Genomic DNA, 19,093 nt, shown 5'->3' on the forward strand with positions numbered 1-19,093 from the left:
GAGATGCAAAATGTAACCTCCTGGTGATGGCCAGCACGTGACATCTGGACTACACTTCTGTCCCAGGCCGGGTGCAGTAGCTCACGAGAATCCCAACACTTTAGGAGACTGAGGCGGGCAGATCACCTGAGATCAGGAGTTTGAGACCAGCCTAGCCAATATGGTGAAAACCCATCTCTACTAAAAATATAAAAATTAGCTGGGTGCGGTGGTGGGTGCCTGTAATCCCAGCTACTTGGGAGGCTGAGGCACAAGAATCACTTGAACCTGGCAGGTGGAAGTTGCAGTGAGCTGAGATTGCGCCACTGCACTCCAGCCTGAGTGACAGAGTCCTGTGGCCCAAGCATGATAGTAACCATCTCAGCGCCCCTTTGTGGAGCTGCGTGCCGGCAACAGGTGAAGGCACAGCCCTTTAGGAACTTCTGCCACTTCTCGCCTCAGAGGACTTCTCTACAGATCACAAGAGGAAACACGTGGTAAGAGCAAAGCATAATGTGCCAAGTATAACTCACTCCTTGTGAAACCAAACAACCGCCAAGATGCACTTCTGCTGCATTTTTATTTTTAATAACTTTTTATTACACAAGTAGCACATGATCACTGTAGAGAGACAAGCACATTTCATTTTAAAATTTAAGAGGGAATTAAAATCTCTCATTTTCCCACCATTCAGAAATACACACTAAATACATATATAGAATTTTTTTTTTTTTTTTTTTTTTTGAGACGGAGTCTCGCTCTGTCGCCCAGGCTGGAGTGCAGTGGCTGGATCTCAGCTCACTGCAAGCTCTGCCTCCCGGGTTTACGCCATTCTCCTGCCTCAGCCTCCGAGTAGCTGGGACTACAGGCGCCCACCACCTTGCCCGGCTAGTTTTTTGTATTTTTTAGTAGAGACAGGGTTTCACCGTGTCAGCCAGGATGGTCTCGATCTCCTGACCTCGTGATCCGCTCGTCTCAGCCTCCCAAAGAGCTGGGATTACAGGCTTGAGCCACCGCGCCCAGCCAGAATTTTTTTTAATTAATTTTTTTTCAAGACAGGGTCTTGCTCTGTCACCCTGGTTGGTGTACAGTGGCACAAACTCAGCTCACTGCAACCTCTGCCTCCCTGGCTTAAGTAATCCTCCCACTTCAGCCCCCTGAGTAGCTGAGACTATAGGCGCACACCACCACACCTGGCTAATTTTTTTAATTTTTTTATAGAGATGGGGTCTCACTGTGTTGCCCAGGCTGGTCCCAAACTCCTAAATGCAAGCAATCCACCCGCCTTGGCCTTCCAAAGTAGTTGGGATTACACAGATGTGAGCCACCACACCCAGCCAATACATGTATAGAATTTATTAACAAAAATAGAATGAAAGAATGCTGTTTTATAACCTTCTTTTTTCACTTACCAATATCTTTTCTGTTCATCACATACTCTTTTTTTTTTTTTTTTTTTTTAATAGAGACAGGTTCTTACTATGTTGGTCAGGCTGGTCTCCAACTCCTGGCCTCAAGTGATCCTCCTGCCTTGGCCTCTCAAAGTGCTAGGATTACAGGTGTGAGCCACCATGCCCAGCTGATCAACTCCATTTTAAAAAGGTGGAAGGTGGGAAAGAGTACTGAGGCCGTAAGTAGTAAAACTAGTTAGTATTCATATTCAGGTCTGTCTGAGTACCAAGGCCAGATTCTTCGTGGTAGAAAGATGCATAGCAAATACAGAGTCTGATGTAATAGAGAATGAGACTATAAGTAAAACATATTTACAGTCTTAATATTGCTTATGCACTTTATAGATTCAAAATGTTTATGTGTATTTCCCTATGGCTGAGCTCACTGTGGAGATCCAGTGAGCCAATGAATGCACATATATCCAGGTAGTCCATGGAAACCGCTTTGGTCATTTACATGTGTTTACAATGACAAGAGTGGGTCATGAGTATTTATAAGAACTACATGGATTTCTCAGTGCCTATTTCATTTTCTTTTTGAAATTATGTTTAGACAACCTACAACCTTCACTGGTCATCTATTTTAAGGAAGAGCATTCACCTAATTCTAAAAGCATTTACTAAACTAAAGAATAAGTATTTTATGACTGGGTGTGGTGGCTCATACCTGTAATCTCAGCTTTTTAGGAGTCTGAAGTGGGCAGATCACTTGAACCCAGGAATTCGAGACCGGCCTGGGCAACATGGTGAAACCCCATCTTCACAAAAAGTACAAAAGTTAGCTGGGCATGGTGGCATGGGCCTATAGTCCTAACTACTCTGGAGGCTGAGGCAGCAGGATTGCTTGAGCCCAGGATTTGGAGGCTGCAGTGAGGCATGATCACAACATTGCACTCCAGTCTGGGTGACAAAGTGAGAACCTGTCTCAAAAAATATATATATGTATCTCAGATTTTGTAGAAAACTTAAATATTTAATAACTTTAAGACATGGGAACATGATGAATTATATTAAAGAACTCAGACAAACTATAGAAGAGACACTGAGAGAATGTTGGAGGGATAAAGGAAACTTCAAGAGAAAAAGATCAAGAAGAATGATGAAAGAGAATCGTAAGTAGAAGGACTCATATAGAACCACAGTACTGGAATAGTCAGTAAATTATACCCAAAGTGGAAGAACATGATGTAGGAAATATGGAACACCACTGTGCACTGCTTGGCAAGGTACCAGGACAAGGCCAGGCGCGGTGGCTCATACCTGTAATCTCAGGACTTAGGGAGGCTGAGGCAGCCGAATTTTCCGAGGTCAGGAGTTCGAGACCAGCCTGGCCAACATGGCAAAACCCTGTCTCTACTAAAAATACAAAAGATACCCAGGCATGGTGGTGCACGCCTGTAGTCACAGCTACTCAGGAGACTGCAGCAGGAGAATCACTTGAGCCCGGGAGGTGGGGGTTGCAGTGAGCCAAGATCCTGCCACTGCACTCCAGCCTGAGTGACAGAGCCAGACTGCCAAAACAAACAAACAAAAAAAACAAAAAACAAACAAACAAACAACAAAAAAAAAAAACCAGGACAAGAGTGTGGCATACTGAATACAAGCGATCACCATGATGAAGCGCCTTCCCTCCATGCACCCAAAACTTGCCACATTTACTCTATTAAGAGTCACTTACAGAATAATCTATACAGAAGACATGATAATACAACTCACAGATGGCTTTGACATCAATGGTGCCAAAATTCAATTGCTTTCTGGAAACAATCTACTCTTATTCTTTCTAATGCACATCCAAATTTTCTAGTTGATCTCATCACAAATTGGAATTCAATCATCCATTTTAAAAAATTCACTGGGTGCTTACCTATGTATAAGGCACTATTTCAGGCAATGAGGATCCTGCAGTTGTGGGCAGGGAAAGGAGAACCAAAAAATAAATCCCTGCTCTCATAGGGCTTACATTCTGGTGGGGGAAGACAGATAATTAAATAGGTAAGTAAATAAATAAATAAATAAATAAACAAACTTTGTAGTCTATTGAGTGGTGATAAATGCTCTAGAGAAAAATAAGTCGGTACATAGAGATAGGAAACGTCATGGAGAAGTTGGGAGTTATGATTTTAAATAGGGCCATCAGAGGAGGACTCTTTGAAAAGGTGACTTTGGGAAAAACAACAACAACAACAAAAACCACCTGATTAAAGGATGGACGGGAGCCATGTAGAATTTTGTGGAGGAAGGGCATTGCAGGTAACAGGTGCAGGGGCCCTGAAGCAGGATGTTGCCTGATACAGTCCAGAAACAGCAGGGGGAGCCAGTGTGCAAGGAGTTGAGACTGGAGAAATGGTAGGTGCCGGGAGAGATCATGCAGGCCGTGCCGCAGGCCATTCTAAGACCTTTGATTTTTACTCTGAAATGGGAAGCCATTGGGAAGTTTAGAGCAGAGATGTCCCAAAGTGAAACATGTCAGTTCCACTATGTGGAGACTAGACTTGGAGGATTCAGGTGGAAGGAGGCCAGTTAGGAGGCAATTATAATAATCAGCAATAAATGATGGTGGCTTGGACCAAGGTGGTGAGAAGTGGGAAGATCCCGGATGTACCTGGAAAAGTTGATATATAAGACGTAGTATTATATATACTGATATATAATAGCTGATATATAAGTCGTAGCTCATATGTAAGTCGCAAGGCTGGGCGCAGTGGCTCACGCCTGTAATCCCAGCACTTTGGGAGGCCGAGGTGGGCAGATCGCTTGAGACCCAGGAGCTCAAGACCAGCCTGGGCAACATGGTGAAACTCCAACTCTACAAAAAATTTTTTAAATTAGCCAGACATGGTGCTGTGCGCCTATAGTCCCAGCTACCTGAGAGGCTAAGGTGGGAGAATCACTTGAGCCTGGGAGGTTGAGGCTGCAGTGAGCTGAGATCACACCACTGCACTCCAGCCTGGGCGACAGAATAAGAAAGATCTTGTGTCATTAAAAAAAAAAAAAAATCTGCAAGATTTTTAATTTGAACAACTAGCAGGATGCAGCTACCATTTACTGAGATGGGGACCACTTTGAAGAAGTAGCTTGAGGAGAAAGATCAAAAAAGTGTGGATGTGGCCAGGTGCAGTGGCTCACACCAGTAATCCCAGCACTTTGGGAGGTCGAGGCAGGTGGATCACTTGAGGTCAGGAGTTCGAGACCAGCCTGGCCAACATGGTGAAACCCCGTCTCTACTAAAAACACAAAAATTAGCTGGGTGTGGTGGCACGTGCCTGTAATCCCAGCTACTTAGGAGGCTGAGGCAGGAGAATTGCTTGAATCAGGGAGGCGGAGGTTGCAGTAAGTGGAAATCATGTCACTGCACTCCAGCCTGGGCGACAGGGCAAGACCCTGTTTCAAAAAAAAAAAAAAGTTTGGATGTGGACATAGGTTTTGAGATGCCCAAGCAGACATCCAACTGGAGGTATGGAATAGGCAGAGACACATCAGGGGTTCAGGGAGCACTGGACTAGAGATGAGCCCTTAGGAGTGATCAGCATACAGTACACTTGAAGCTGAGAAACTGGACCATTGTCATGGGAGTTAGTATAGAGAAAATAGGAAAGAATTCCAAGGACAGAATTCTTTTTTTTTTTTTTTTTTTTAGATGGAGTCTCGCTCTTGTTGCCCAGGCTGGAGTGCAACGGCACAATCTCGGCTCACTGCAACCTCCGCCTCCTGGGTTCAAGTGGTTCCCCTGCCTCAGCCTCCAAAGTAGCTGGGACTATAAGAGCGCACCACCACGCACAGCTAATTTTTTGTATTTTAGTAGAGACGGGGTTTCACTATGTTAGCCAGGATAGTCTCGATCTCCTGACCTCGTGATCAGCCCACTTCGGCCTCCCAAAGTGCTGGAATTACAGGTCTGATCCACCACACCCGGCCCCAAGGACAGAATTCTAGAGCTCTCCAACATGTAAGCGTCAAGGCAATAAGGAGGAACCAGCAAATGAATGGCCTGCAAAATGATGCAAATAAACAAGGACAAATTACACAGAGAACATGTAATAGCTTGAACTTGGATAGCGTTCTCATATCTCACATTCCTTTTACTCTACCAATACATATTCAAAACAGTTTCTTATTCATTTTTAATGTCCATGAAGAATTCACAGGAGGCCAGGCGCCATGGCTCACGCCTGTAGTTCCAACACTTTGGAATGCCAAAGGGGGTAGATCGCTTGAACCCATGAGTTTGAAACCAGCTTACGCAACATAGTGAGATTCTGTCTCTACAAAATAATTAAAAATAGTTGGGTATGGTGGTGCACACCTGTAGTCCCAGCTACACAGGAGGCTGAGGCAGGAGGATCCCTTGAGCCCAGGAGTTGCAGGCTACAGTGAGCTATGACTGTAGCTGTGAGTAGCCACTGTACTCCAGCGTGGGCGACAGGGCAAGACCATGTTTCAGGGAAAAAAAAAAAAAAAAAAGGCCGGACGCAGTGGCTCATGCCAGTAATCCCAGCACTTTGGGAGGCTGAGGCAGGTGGATCACCTGTGGTCAGGAGTTTGAGACCAGCCTGGTCAACATTGTGAAACCCCACCTCTATTAAAAACACAAAAAGTAGCCGGACATAGTGGCGCGCCCCTGTAATCCCAGCTACTTGGGAGGCTGAGGCAGGAGAATTGCTTGAACCTGGGAGGCAGAGGTTGCAAGTGTGTCGAGATCATGCCATTGCACTAGAGCCTGGGCAACAGAGCAAGACTCCGTCTCAAAAAAAAAAAAATTCACAAGAACAGATTTTTGACAGAATCTGTTATACCTTTTAAACCTGCATTTAGACCTAGAAGACTGTATTTGTTCTTAAGAGTTTGTTAAATTACAATGAGATTATTGTCTTTATTATGATATTTGTGAAAATAAAACGTTATTAACAACAAACTAAGCTCAGCTGGGCACAGTGGCTCACGTCTGTAATCCCAACACTTTGGGAGGTAGAGGTGGGCAGATGGATTAAGCCCAGGAGTTCAAGACTAGCCTGGGCAACATGGCAAAACCCCGACTCTACCAAAAATACAAAAACTAGCCAGTCTCATAACCTGGCCTCAAAATAAATAAATAGATAAAAATGTTAAAAGACCCCTGTGTAAAATATCCCAATTAAAAAAAATCTAAATGCGGCCAGGCTCGGTGGCTCAAGCCTGTAATCGCAGCACTTTGGGAGGCCGAGGCGGGCGGATCACGAGGTCAGAAGATCAAGACCATCCTGGCTAACATGGTGAAACCCTGTCTCTACTAAAAATACAAAAAATTAACCGGGCGTGGTGGTGCGCGCCTGTAGTCCCAGCTACTCGGAGGCTGAGGTGGGAGAATGGCGTAAACCCGGGAGGAGGAGCTTGCAGTGAGCCGAGATCGTGCCACTGCACTCCAGCCTGGGTAACACAGCGAGACTCCATCTCAAAAAAAAAAAAAAAAAAAAATCTAAATGCATAGAAAAATGACTTCAAGTATATAAAACATTTGATGGGATAATAATGGATAGCTTTTTCTTCTCAGTGCTTTTTAAATTTTTCCAAATTTTCTAAAATGAATGAGTGTACTTTTAAAAATACAAAATAAACCAGGAAAGCTACTACTTGGTGAACTTCAAAGCCCAACAGAATGAAATCAAAGCTATTTCACCCAGTGCTCTAATTAGAAACTAAGGGCTGTTGCGTGTAGCTCTGTAGGGAACAGGAAAAGGGTATAGGTTTGGTTTGATTATTGTAAAATCAACATGCAGAAAGAAGTTGAAAAAGGTCTGTTTAGAAAGCAACATAACAAAATATTAGTAAATTGGCAAACAAAGTTTTAAATTTTAAGAGCCAATACTCAAAAGGATGTGGACAAAAAATTATATATTCTCTTTTTTGTTTGTTTTTTTGAGACGAGGTCTCCTCTGTCTCCCAGGCTGGAGTGCAGTAGCACAATCAGAGCTCACTGCAGCCTCCACCTCCTGGGATCAATCGATCCTCTCACCTCAGCCTCCCAAGTAGCTGGCACTACAGGTGGGTGCCACTACACCCTAAAATTATATATTCTTATGTACTACCTGTGTGTGCGTGTGTGTGTGTGTGTGTGTGTACGGAGTCAATAAATTTCAAAGTCAATAAAAGTTCTTTTTTTTTTTTGAAACGGAGTCTTCCTCTGTCTCCCAGGCTGGAGTGCAGTGGCGCGATCTCGGCTCACTGCAACATCCGCCTCCCGGATTCAACCTATTCTCCTGCCTCAGCCTCCCAAGTAGCTGGGATTACAGGCGCATGCCACCACGCCCAGCTAATTTTTGTATTTTTAGTAGAGATGGGTTTTCACCATGTTGGTCAGGCTAGTCTCGAACTCCTGACCTTGTGATCCGCCCACCTTGGCCTCCCAAAGTGCTGGGATTATAGGTGTGAGCTACTGCGCCCAGCCTGTTTGTTTGTTTGTTTTCAGATGGAGTTTTGCTCTTGTCGCCCAGGCTGGAGTGCAATGGCGCAATCTTGGCGCACTGCAATCTCCTTCTCCTGGGTTCAAGCGATTCTCCGGCCTCAACCTCCCAAGTAGCTGGGATTACTGATGCCCGCCACCACGCCTGGCTAATTTTTGTACTTTTAGTAGAGACAGGGTTTCACCATGTTGGCCAGGCTGGTCTCGAACTCCTGACCTCAGGTGATCCACCCGCCTCAGCCTCCCAAAGTGCTGGCATTACAGGCATGAGCCACCACACCTAGCCAATAAAAGTTCTTTAAATTCCAACAGTAGAGCAAACTTGGTATTCAGATTCCTTCCAGGCTTTGACAATGAGTGCACATGAGGGCCACTGCTGTGAGCCCAGGATGGGTGTGACTAGGCACCGGTTGACCCATTGTGGCTGTTCCAAGGCTGCCCACATAGCCTCACCCAGGACTCCATCAAAAGCCCACAATGTGTGTATATGTGTATACATTTGATTATTGTATATACATACATTCTTAGTGTTGATGTATTTCAGCACAATCTTTTTTATTTTTTTTTGTGGAGTTTGTTTGTTTTTGGTGTTTTGAGACAGACTGTCCCCCTGTCGCCCAGGTTGGAGTGCAACGGCGTGATCTCAGCTCACTGCAACCTCCGCCTCCCCGGTTCAAGCGATTCTCGTGCCTCAGCCTCCCAAGTAGCTGGAATTATGGGCATGCACCATCACACCCAGCTAATTTTTGTATTTTTAGTAGAGACGGGGTTTCGCCATGTTGGCCAGCTGGTCTGGAACTCCTGACCTCAAGTGATCTGCCCACCTTGGCCTTCCAAAGTGCTGGGATTACTGGTGTGAGCCACCAGGCCCGGCCGCACAATCCTTTTTGAAAGCAATTTAGCAATATGAATGAAGAACCATAAAATGTGCATGTACAAAATGGTACAGCCACTGTGGAAAACAGCTTGGCAGTTTCTTGTAAAACTAAGATACAACTACCACATGACCCAATGATTGCACTCATGGGCAATTATCCCAGAGAAATAAAAACTTATGTTCACACAAAATCTTGTACATGTATTTTCACAGCAGCTTTATCCATAATAACCCCACACGGAAAACCACCCAGATGTCTTTCAGAGGGTGAATGGTTAAACAAACCATGAATACTTTGCAATAAAAGGGAACGAACTATTGATACACGCAACAACTTGGATGATCTCCGGGGAACAATGCCGAGTGAAAAAAGCAATCCCAAGAAGTCACATACTGTACGATTCCATTTATATAACACTTTTGAAATACCAAAATGGCAGAAATGGAAAACAGATTAGTGGTGGGAGGAGGTGGGGGGAGGGAAGTGTGGCTATAAAAGGGCAGCTAGAGGAATCCTTGTGATGGAAACTTCTTGTATCTTGACTGCACCAATGTCAATATTCTGATGGCAAGATGTTACTACTGGGGGAAAATGAATAAACAATACTTGGGATCTCTCTACATGGTTTCTTATAACTCTACATGAATCTACCATGTTCTCAAAATAAAAAGTTTAATTTAAAAAATGTTTTTAGAGATAGGGTCTTGCTGTGTCACCCAGGCTGGAGTGTGGGGGCTGGATCGTAGCTCACTGCAATCTCGAACTGCTGAGCCTTTCAAGCGATCCTCCCACCTCCGCCTCCCAAAGCACTGGGATTACAAGCGTAAGCCACCAAGCCCATCCCAAATATTTACTTTAAAAAAAAACAAAAAAACAAAAAAACAAAAAACAAAAAACAAACCCACCTTCTTTTGGCCAGTTATCCCAGGACGGGAAATCTATCCCAGGAATATAATCCGAAAGAAAACAAAAACCAAAACAAAATTGAAAAAAAGCACGTCGAATGTACCAGATATTCACTACAGCATTATTTAAAACAGGGAAAAAAGAAACAATCAGGGAAATACTTAAATCATGATACAGCCACTGGAGAACTATGCAGTCTTTGATGCCGTAACAGAGAAATGTTATTTGAAAAAGCAGGATACAGGCCAGGCGCAGTGGCTGACGCCTGTAACCCCAGCACATTGGGAGGCCGAGGCGGGTGGCATCACTCGAGCTCAGGAGTTCAAGACCAGTGTGAGCAACACAGTGAAATCCCGTCTCTACCAAAAATACAAAAAAAAAAAAAAAAAAAAGAAAAAAAAGAAAAAGAAAAAGAAAAAAGAAAAAAAAAATTAGCCGGGCGTGGTGGCATGTATTTAGAGTCCCAGCTACTTGGGAGGCTGAGGTGGGAGCATGGCTTGAGGCTGGGAGGCAGAGGTTGCAGTATGCAGAAACCTCGCCTCAAAAAAAGAAAAGAAAAAGGATACGAAATTGTGATACAACTCTGTGAAGACTACTAGACACATTACAAAATTTTTAATAGTAGTACTCTACGTGGCATTCTGGTAGAAACGATTTCCTTTCCTCAAACTCCCCGTAATAATGTTTTTATACAGTCTGGGGGGATGGGAGATAACATTAAACGACACTTTTTATATCACAAACGCTGGAGTCAATAAAAGTTCTTTAAATTCCTCCAGCAGTAGAGCAAACTTGGTATTCCGATTCTGTCCAGGCTTTGACCAAGAGCGCACCCGAGGGCCACCGCCTTCGTGATCCCAAGCGGGTGTGACTGGGCACCAGTTGGTCCACTGCGGCTGTTCCAACGCTGCCCTCACAGCCTCACCCCAGGACTCCACCAGGAGCACAGGGAAGGGGTCCCCGAGAGTGGGCGAGGTCGCTGCCCGGAGGTAGTGACCACTCCAAGGTCACCATGGAGAACCCGCAGACAGGGCTCCGCACGGCCCAAGACTCCCCGACTCTAAGTCCAGGTCTCGCTCTCTGTGCCGCGCCCCTCGTCCCATCCCGAGCAGCTACCCCCAAGCTCCCAGGGGCTCCGCCGAGGCGAAGCCTCACATTGCGGCTTGGCGGCCGACAAGACCCGCGACCCTGATCTCGGCACCTCCACGCCACCGCCCGGGGGCCAAGACCCCCGAGCACCGCCACATAGCGTAGCCCAGACCGGTTCCCTCATCCTTTTTCGCCCTCTCAACCCAGCTTTTCCCGACTCCGGGAAGAACCGGGAAGAGAAGGCGGAGGGGAGCGAAGCGCCGCCTGATAAATACTGTGGCCCAGTCCCGCCCCCGAAACGTCACATCCGGCCCGTGCCAAGATGGCAGCGCCCAGGCGGTGCCACGCAGACTTCCGCCCGGTGCGGAGACCTAAAGCTGGCAGCGGGTCGCGTCGCAGGTGAAGTGGTGACGCGCGGTGTGGAGCCGCGGCCCGGGTGCGTCCCTGCCTGGTTCCTGGGCGGGGTTCCTGGAGAGAGGGCGTGTCGCGAGCCAAAGGCTCTCACCTGGGTGGTCCCGGGAATCTCGCCACGTGGGAGGGGAGGAGCTGAGAGGCCACTGGAGGGACGCACCGACTGGGGGACCGGAAAGCAAGGGGGTTGGGTTCCGCCAGGGTCCGCGTGTCAGTCCACTCTGGTAATCTCGTCCCCCCTTCTCTCCCAGGCAACATGTCGGAAGGAAACGCCGCCGGCGAGCCCAGCACTCCGGGAGGGCCCCGACCCCTTCTGACTGGGGCCCGGGGGCTCATCGGGCGGCGGCCGGCGCCTCCCCTCACCCCCGGCCGCCTTCCCTCCATCCGTTCCAGGGACCTCACCCTCGGGGGAGTCAAGAAGGTATCCAACGGCGCGTTTCTAAAGAAACTCAACTACCTTGAATTCCAAGCCCCGGCATTCAACTGATGTTTGTGTAGGGCCTACTATGTGTCAGGAGTGTCGTTGGGCCTCAAGCCTACCCCTCTTTAAATTCTAGGGAGCCTGTCCTATCTTCAAATCTAGGTACTGAGTACAAAATGTTGAAATGAGTCCCAGAGGTGGTTGAAAGACAGAGAATCCTAATAAGTTAAAGTCGTTCAAAAGTAATTTGAACAGTGTTTATTTACTCTTATTGTGTGTTTGGACATCTTTAAGAAACCCATGAAAGCCAGGCAGGCATAAACTTCACAGTCTTAGAGCGTTCAGAATTCACCATCTCAGTGTGCAAACTTGTTATCTAGAGTATCATGAATCCTAGGCATGGCATTCGAGGCTCTGTGGGCTGTCCCATGTGTATATGACTGTGGATGTCAAGAGTAGCCCAGAAAGGGGTGGGGTCAGGATGACAGAAGAATAAAGCAGGTTTTTGGGTTTTTTTTTTGAGACGAAGTCTCGCCCTAGTCCCCCAAACTGGAGTGTAATGGCATGATCTTGGCTCACTGCAACCTCTGCCTCCCGGGTTTGAGTGATTCTCCTGCCTCAGCCTCCTGAGTAGCTGGGATTACAGGTGCCCGCCACCATGTCCAGCTGATTTTTGTATTTTTAGTAGACACAAGGTTTCACCATGTTGGCCAGGCTGTTCTTGAACCCCTGACCTTGTGATCCACCCACCTCGGCCTCCCAAAGTGCTGGGATTACAGGCGTGAGCCACCGCTCCCGGCCAAATAAAGCAGTTTTTTTTGTTTGTTTGTTTTGTTTTTAACAGAGTCTCTTTCTGTCGCCCAGGCTGTAGCACAGAGGCACCATCTCAGCTCACTGCAACCTCCACCTCCTGGGGTTCAAGCGATTCTCCTCCCTCAGCCTCCCGAGTAGCTGGGATTACAGAGGCCTGCCACCGCACCTGGCTAATTTTTGTAGTTTTTAGTAGAGACGGGGTTTCACCATCTTGGCCAGGCTGATCTTGAACTCCTGACCTCATGATCCACCTGCCTTGGCCTCCCAAAGTGCTGCGATTACAGGCGTGAGCCACCACGCCTGGACATAAAGCAGTCTTTAGAAACCTAACTTTGCCTTGGAAAATATGGAAAAACACTGCCAACAGTGATTGAGAGTATTGGCAGATCTGTGGCCTTCCCTACTTAGGCCTTGCTGCTAGAGATGTTCCCCCATGATACTGACTGGTCTCTATAGCAGTTTGAAGATAAGAGGTGAGACCAGAGAAATTCCTTTGCTTTTAGAAGTCCCAGAGGACCTTCTTTCAGGATCTTCTTTCCTAAGGCTGCTGGTTAAAAATGGTTTTTGGTGCCCCTTTCTTCTATGCATAACTCCACTGCCGCCACACCATGACGTTCCTCCTTTTCAGGCACACGTGTATCTAGAAAACTGACAGCACTGTGGAATGTGCCAAAGAGAGTCATGGTGGCCGTGGTCTGTAGAAGATGCCCGTTGGGAGTTTTTATTTTCCTCTGTACTTTGGGGTCAGGACCTAACACATCAGTGACTCCTGTATTTTGCTTTCAGAAAACCTTCACCCCAAATATCATCAGTCGGAAGATCAAGGAAGAGTAAGTAGCTAGTCCTTCTGAATACTTGCCCCTTATTTACTTGCTCTGAATTTGGGGCTTTGGGGAGAAATAAGTAGGTTTGTGGCTCCAAAATTTAAATTTATATCTTTAGTTCTTTTCACTAGTGATTTTCAACCCTGGCTCCTAGGTGATTCTAATGTTTAAGCTTTAAAAAAAAAAAATACTGGTGTCTAGGGTTCCATCTCTAGAAATTGTGATTTAACTTGTTGGCAGTAGAATGGAGTGATTCTCTTTGATGGCCCGAGTTGAGAGCCAATAGTTTAAACAAAGATGTATCACGCTTTCCCTGAAGTTCCTTTGCATTTCTGCCTTCCTGCTTTCAGTCCCAATGCAAACAAAAATCTACATTTTTGGACAAGAACGTAAAGTAAAGCAAACTGAAAAAATCCTGCCTCATCAAGGAAGTGAGAAAAGTGCTAGAATTAGGATTGGATTCTGCTTCTCATGGTGTAATTATTGGCTCAAACTCTCCGCTGTCTTGGAGTGAAGTGGTATGGGAGAGTAAGGCCAGTTTTTGGAGACACAGTGAGTGAGTGGTTTCCCTTAATCCATTCTTTTTTCCAGGCCCAAGGAAGAAGTAACTGTCAAGAAGGAGAAGCGTGAAAGGGACAGAGACCGACAGCGAGAGGGGCATGGACGAGGACGAGGCCGCCCAGAAGTGATCCAGTCTCACTCCATCTTTGAGCAGGGCCCAGCCGAAATGATGAAGAAAAAAGGTACAAGGAAGGAATCAGTGAATTTCAGTTCAGACTGCCCAAGAGAAGGGCGAGAGCAGTGGAATTTCCCCGCTCCCAGTTCAGTTTTCCTTGCTGTTGGCATCTTCCTTATTGATCCCTAGTGACCTGGGTGATTTCCCACAGGGAACTGGGATAAGACAGTGGATGTATCAGACATGGGACCTTCTCATATCATCAACATCAAAAAAGAGAAGAGAGAGACAGACGAAGAAACTAAACAGATCTTGCGCATGCTGGAGAAGGACGATGTGGGTACCAGGAGGCTGTGGGGAAGGGGCTTCCTTGTGGCTGTAGAACAGGGCTTCTGGGGAGCCAGGTGAGGGGCAGAAGAGCTCACTGATGTCCTGGAATCCTGGGGAGCAGCAGGAATCTTTGGTTAGAAAGGGACTAAAGCAGACTTTGATCCAGGTGCATGTGCTAGCAGGCTGGATGACCCAGACTCTTTTTGGCAGTTCCTCGATGACCCCGGGCTGAGGAACGACACTCGAAATATGCCTGTGCAGCTGCCGCTGGCTCACTCGGGGTGGCTTTTTAAGGAAGAAAATGACGAACCAGATGTTAAACCTTGGCTGACTGGCCCCAAGGAAGAAGACATGGAGGTGGACGTACCTGCTGTGAAAGGTACTCTTGTCAGTTAACTTCTCATCTCCAATTCCATGGCTGCTCCCCAGGAATCCTGTGCATCAGGCATCCTTTGCATGTGTCCCTGACTGCTGCTCATGAGCAGGTCCTCCCATCCCGGCTGTAAGATACATGAGCTGAACAAAGATGCCCGATTCTCCCTCGCAGAGGGTTCCTGTGTTGGCATGGAGCGGTGGGCCCAGCCTCAGATGTCGCTTTTTAGATAAGTCAGGCGAGATTTAAACATGTTGTCTCTTGCCCCTCTCTATAATCAGTGCCCCCTTCCCACTCCCTGGCTGAGTGACAGTGGAGCAGACGGGGGCAAAGGGCTGGTAACAGTGAGCTAGTATGGAGGGTGGTCATGTGATAGCATTCCATTTCTATCACCCGGGCAGTGAAAGAGGAGCCACGAGATGAGGAAGAGGCCAAGATGAAGGCTCCCCCCAAAGCAGCCAGGAAGACCCCAGGCCTCCCAAAGGATGTATCCGTGGCAGAGCTGCTCAGGGAGCTGAGCCTCACCAAGGAGGAGGAACTGCTGTTTCTGCAGCTGCCAGACACCCTCCCTGGCCAGCCGCCCACCCAGGACATCAAGCCCATCAAGACAGAGGTGCAGGGTGAGGATGGACAGATGATGCTCATCAAGCAGGAGAAAGACCGGGTATGCTCAGGCAGAGGCCTGTGGGATAGAGTCGGGGACTAAGAGGGGAAGTGGTGACCTGTAGTGGGAAGCAAAGCCGTGCCACCCTGGCTGAAATGGGACAATAATGGGTGGTTTTTCTTGATGCCTGCAAGAGCCATGGGTCTTTGTACCTCCAACCCCAATTGTGTGTGTGTGTTGCAGGGATGTGTGTTCACTTCTTATAAGGAAATATTTCAAAGACATACAAATGAGAGAACAGGCCGGGCGCGGTGGCTCAAGCCTGTAATCCCAGCACTTTGGGAGGCTGGGACGGGCGGATCACAAGGTCAGGAGATTGAGACCATCCTGGCTAACACGGTGAAACCCCGTCTCTACTAAAAAAAAAAAACAAAAAACTAGCCGGGTGAGGTGGTGGGTGCCTGTAGTCCCAGCTACTCGGGAGGCTGAGGCAGGAGAATGGCGGGAACCCGGGAGGCGGAGCTTGCAGTGAGCTGAGATCCGGCCACAGTACTCCAGCCTGGGTGACAGAGCGAGACTCCGTCTCAAAAAAAAAAAAAAAAAAAAAAACAAATGAGAGAACATATGGCCAGGTGCGGTGGCTCATGCCTCTAATCCTAGCACTTTGGAAGGGCAAGACGGGAGGATCACTTGAGCCCAGGAGATCGGGACTGGCCTGGGCAACATGGTGGCACCATGGCTAATACAAAAACTAGCCAGGCATGGTGGCGTGTGCCTGTAGTCCCTGCTACTTGGGAGGCTAAGGTGGGGGGATGGCTTGAGCCCAGGAGGCAGAGGTTGCAGTGAGCCAAGATCGCGCCACCACACCCCAATCTGGGTGACACAGTCAGACCTTGTCTCAAAAAAAAATGAGAACATAAACTGCCATGTACCAGAACTCAGCTTCAGCAGTTACTGATATTTTGTCCGTTTATGTATTTGTTTGCTATGGGTTTTGTATTTTAACCATAGCCAACAGCCCTAGGAGAAGGCATTCTTTGGGGAGCTCATTCTGACCTTTGCTGTGCCTTACTCTTAGGGAGTAGAAGGGGGTTCATGAAAGATGGAGGAAAGAGCTCCTAGCCCAGTGTCCATCTTCTGGTTTTCTGCGCAGGAAGCCAAGCTGGCAGAGAATGCTTGTACCCTGGCTGACCTGACAGAGGGTCAGGTTGGCAAGCTACTCATCCGCAAGTCTGGAAGGGTGCAACTCCTCCTGGGCAAGGTGACTCTGGACGTGACCATGGGAACAGCCTGCTCCTTCTTGCAGGTAAGAGCCTCCTTAGGGCAAGGGAGGGACCCTTTAAGGAGTGGAGGAGGATTGAAGAGCCAGTGCTAAATAAGGGAGGGGGTTTCTGGGAGTATCATGTCCCCATTCACAGCTCTACACGCTGGGCACGTGGTGGTGGTTCTCATCACTGTCTCTGTCCATTGGCAGGAGCTGGTGTCCGTGGGCCTTGGAGACAGTAGGACAGGGGAGATGACAGTCCTGGGACACGTGAAGCACAAACTTGTATGTTCCCCCGATTTTGAATCCCTCTTGGATCACAAACACCGGTAAAATGAGCAGATGGAGGAGGACGGTGCCTGTGCCCACGGCTGCTGCCTGCTCCAGACATTTTGTTCTTGAATCTGTGAGACCCAGAAGGGGCCCACTGAGCCCACCCACTCCAGCCTTTGGCAGCCATTGTCCCAGGTCCCCCAGGGCTTCCTCCCATAGCAGCTGTAAATGGCACAGTGAACCTTCCTGCAGCATGGAGATGGCACATCCTTGCTGCTGGGGACTTGGCCCTGCTATTTATTTTTGTATTTATGTCTTAATCTCATCCACTGATGCATCCTCCCAAGGTAGGTGGGGAGGGTCTGTGGGTAGGGGCTGGCTTCTCTTGGTGCCTGCTGGGCCGCCGGGGCAGGAAGTGTGAGAACTGCAGCTTCTACTGGTGCTCCCTCCTTCCTCCCGGAGGCAGCAGAGGAGAGAGAGCAAGGATTGAGTCTGAAACTTAAGCTCTCGGTCCATGCTGGCCAGTTCCTGGTTCTGTGTCCTTGGACAAACTACCTAACCTTTCTGAGCCTCCTATTCCTCATCCGACACAAATGGGGATGATACCTACCTTCCAGGGTTTGGGTGAGGATTCATGGGCTGTTATAGATGAATACTGCACAAGGCCACGCACAAGGCCAGAACCAGCAGGCACTCAATAAATATTCATGTCCTTTTTCTCTACCTGAGTCTATTTTCAAACAAAATAGAGATTTCAAGTCTCCCAGAGGCAGTGACTAGAGCTCTCCCGTCCCCACTCTTGCCCCTTCCTGTTTTATATCCTGTCCTCACCCTGGGCCTGATGCCCTACATTTATGGTGTCAGGCTGTTCTACGCCTTTTTCTCCTGGCTCGTGTTAGCCAGGTGCCTCCTGTGTGAGTTACTGTAATCGCTGCAGGTAACAGAAAGGAAGAGTCAGAGACTTCCTCCCAGCACCCTGCAAAAGCCTTTGGGGGACATGTTGGGCCCAAGACATGTTCCCCGTACTCTTTCCTTTGCAGTTATTACTCATGTATGAGCTGGAGTCATATATTGCTAACAACAAAACTAAGCCCTTGGTAAGAGAAGTTAGGGATATATTGAATAATGGCCTCTTTGACACTTGGCTGATGATGCCCACTTCAAAAACTTTGGGTTTCAGAGGCCGGCCTCTGTCTCCTGTCCTAGCACTGCCAGAGCCACCTACTCAGGGTTACTTTTTTGGGTCTGTGATCCTGTCCCCTTTACCAGGTCATCGTACTGTGTTGTCCCTGGAGGAATAGCTTCTCCTCTTGTCTTGACAGTAGGGCTGGTATTTTCCCTGGTTCAGCTGGGGAGACATTTGCAGGTTAGAAAAAAGTCTCATGTGGCGGCCTGTGTGGCTGTTAGACACTGATGGCACAGCTTCCCTTTGCTGGTGTCGTGGCACATGGCCTCTGGGACAGTATGAACCACAGGGGCCCAGGAAGAACCGTTTCCCCTCCACCCCCATCCCTGATTCCTAGTGGCCCCTTAGATTTTGGGTACATCTTCCTTCAGGCTCACCTTCCTTTTCCAAGTTCCTCAAGCCTGTAACTCATTTGTCAAGGCTGGGCTTTTCCTATAAAGCCCTCAACCTGCCCAGCCAGCAGCTGTGAGGCTGACTGACTCTTTGGTGACCACATCGCCCTTTCCGGCACTGAAGCTCATGTCAGCTCCATTGGATAGTGTTGTTCTGGGCGCTTCACATTGTAGAGGACTGGAGCAGAAAGGGTTCCTTGGAAACCTGTGCCGGGAAGCCCTGTTTGGTTGAAGGCTAAGCTTTGGTTAGTTCTGGGCTCCAGCCTTTCTTCCTTTAAATAGCTGATGCACAGCCAGCAGGTCTCCATTCTCATCCTCTCTGTTCTGTTTCTTTGGTTCAGAAATACTCTTCTGCTTTTTTTGGATGAACTCAATGGCCTGATGTTAGATATTGGGTGTTTTTCAATCTTCAGTTTTCTGACTCTTCCAGGAAAGTTTGAGGAAGAACCTGTACTGCTTTCACATTCATTTTGCCCGTTCAGATGTCTTGGCTTGAACCTTATGACTCTGTATCAAAGTCCGCACAACCTGTCTCTAGGTCACTGATGCACAAATTAGGTCTCATCAATAAGTATGGGTAAAGAGAGGAGAGTCCGCCTTCTTTGTCGGGCCTGTGAGGCATGCATTTCTACCAAGGAATACAGACAAATGACAGAGGAGAAGAGCCCAAAGCCAAATTCATACATGAGTGCAAGTGGATGCAAATTTGCTGCTACCTGCATCTGTGTATACGCTTTCTGTGAAATACAGAAAGAAGGAACAATAGGCTTGCACACTTTTCTAA

General features: G+C 47.7%; 1 protein-coding gene and 1 non-coding gene across 3 annotated transcripts; one reads left to right on the forward strand and one right to left on the reverse strand.

Moving 5' to 3' along the window:
* Positions 1 to 10,920: 10,920 nt before the first annotated feature.
* Positions 10,921 to 11,001, reverse strand: MIR320A (microRNA mir-320a). Its single transcript, NR_032470.1, has one exon. It is a non-coding gene; the product is annotated as a microRNA mir-320a (primary transcript).
* Positions 11,002 to 11,045: 44 nt separating this feature from the next.
* On the forward strand, positions 11,046 to 17,454 carry POLR3D (RNA polymerase III subunit D). 2 transcript variants are annotated; one of them, XM_015144944.3, is made up of 9 exons: positions 11,046 to 11,178; positions 11,405 to 11,574; positions 13,174 to 13,217; positions 13,803 to 13,954; positions 14,099 to 14,223; positions 14,428 to 14,596; positions 14,992 to 15,254; positions 16,348 to 16,500; positions 16,669 to 17,454. In XM_015144944.3, the coding sequence occupies exons 2-9, from the start codon at positions 11,410 to 11,412 to the stop codon at positions 16,789 to 16,791; spliced, it is 1,194 nt and encodes a 397-aa protein (XP_015000430.2). In that variant the 5' UTR covers positions 11,046 to 11,178; positions 11,405 to 11,409; the 3' UTR covers positions 16,792 to 17,454. The 2 variants fall into 2 exon arrangements, with proteins under 2 accessions (XP_015000430.2, XP_001102894.2); XM_001102894.5 differs by having other exon boundaries at positions 11,046 to 11,141.
* Positions 17,455 to 19,093: the final 1,639 nt, after the last annotated feature.

This window comes from Macaca mulatta, chromosome 8 (genome assembly GCF_049350105.2).
Source record: "Macaca mulatta isolate MMU2019108-1 chromosome 8, T2T-MMU8v2.0, whole genome shotgun sequence".
Taxonomy (NCBI): domain Eukaryota; kingdom Metazoa; phylum Chordata; class Mammalia; order Primates; family Cercopithecidae; genus Macaca; species Macaca mulatta.

Coding starts and splice junctions, on each gene's coding strand:
- POLR3D (XM_015144944.3), top strand. CDS start 11,410: ATGTCGGAAGGAAACGCCGCCGGCGAGCCCAGCACTCCGGGAGGGCCC. Junction 13,955..14,098: donor CGAAATGATGAAGAAAAAAG/GTACAAGGAAGG, acceptor GATTTCCCACAG/GGAACTGGGATAAGACAGTG. Junction 14,597..14,991: donor GGACGTACCTGCTGTGAAAG/GTACTCTTGTCA, acceptor TCACCCGGGCAG/TGAAAGAGGAGCCACGAGAT.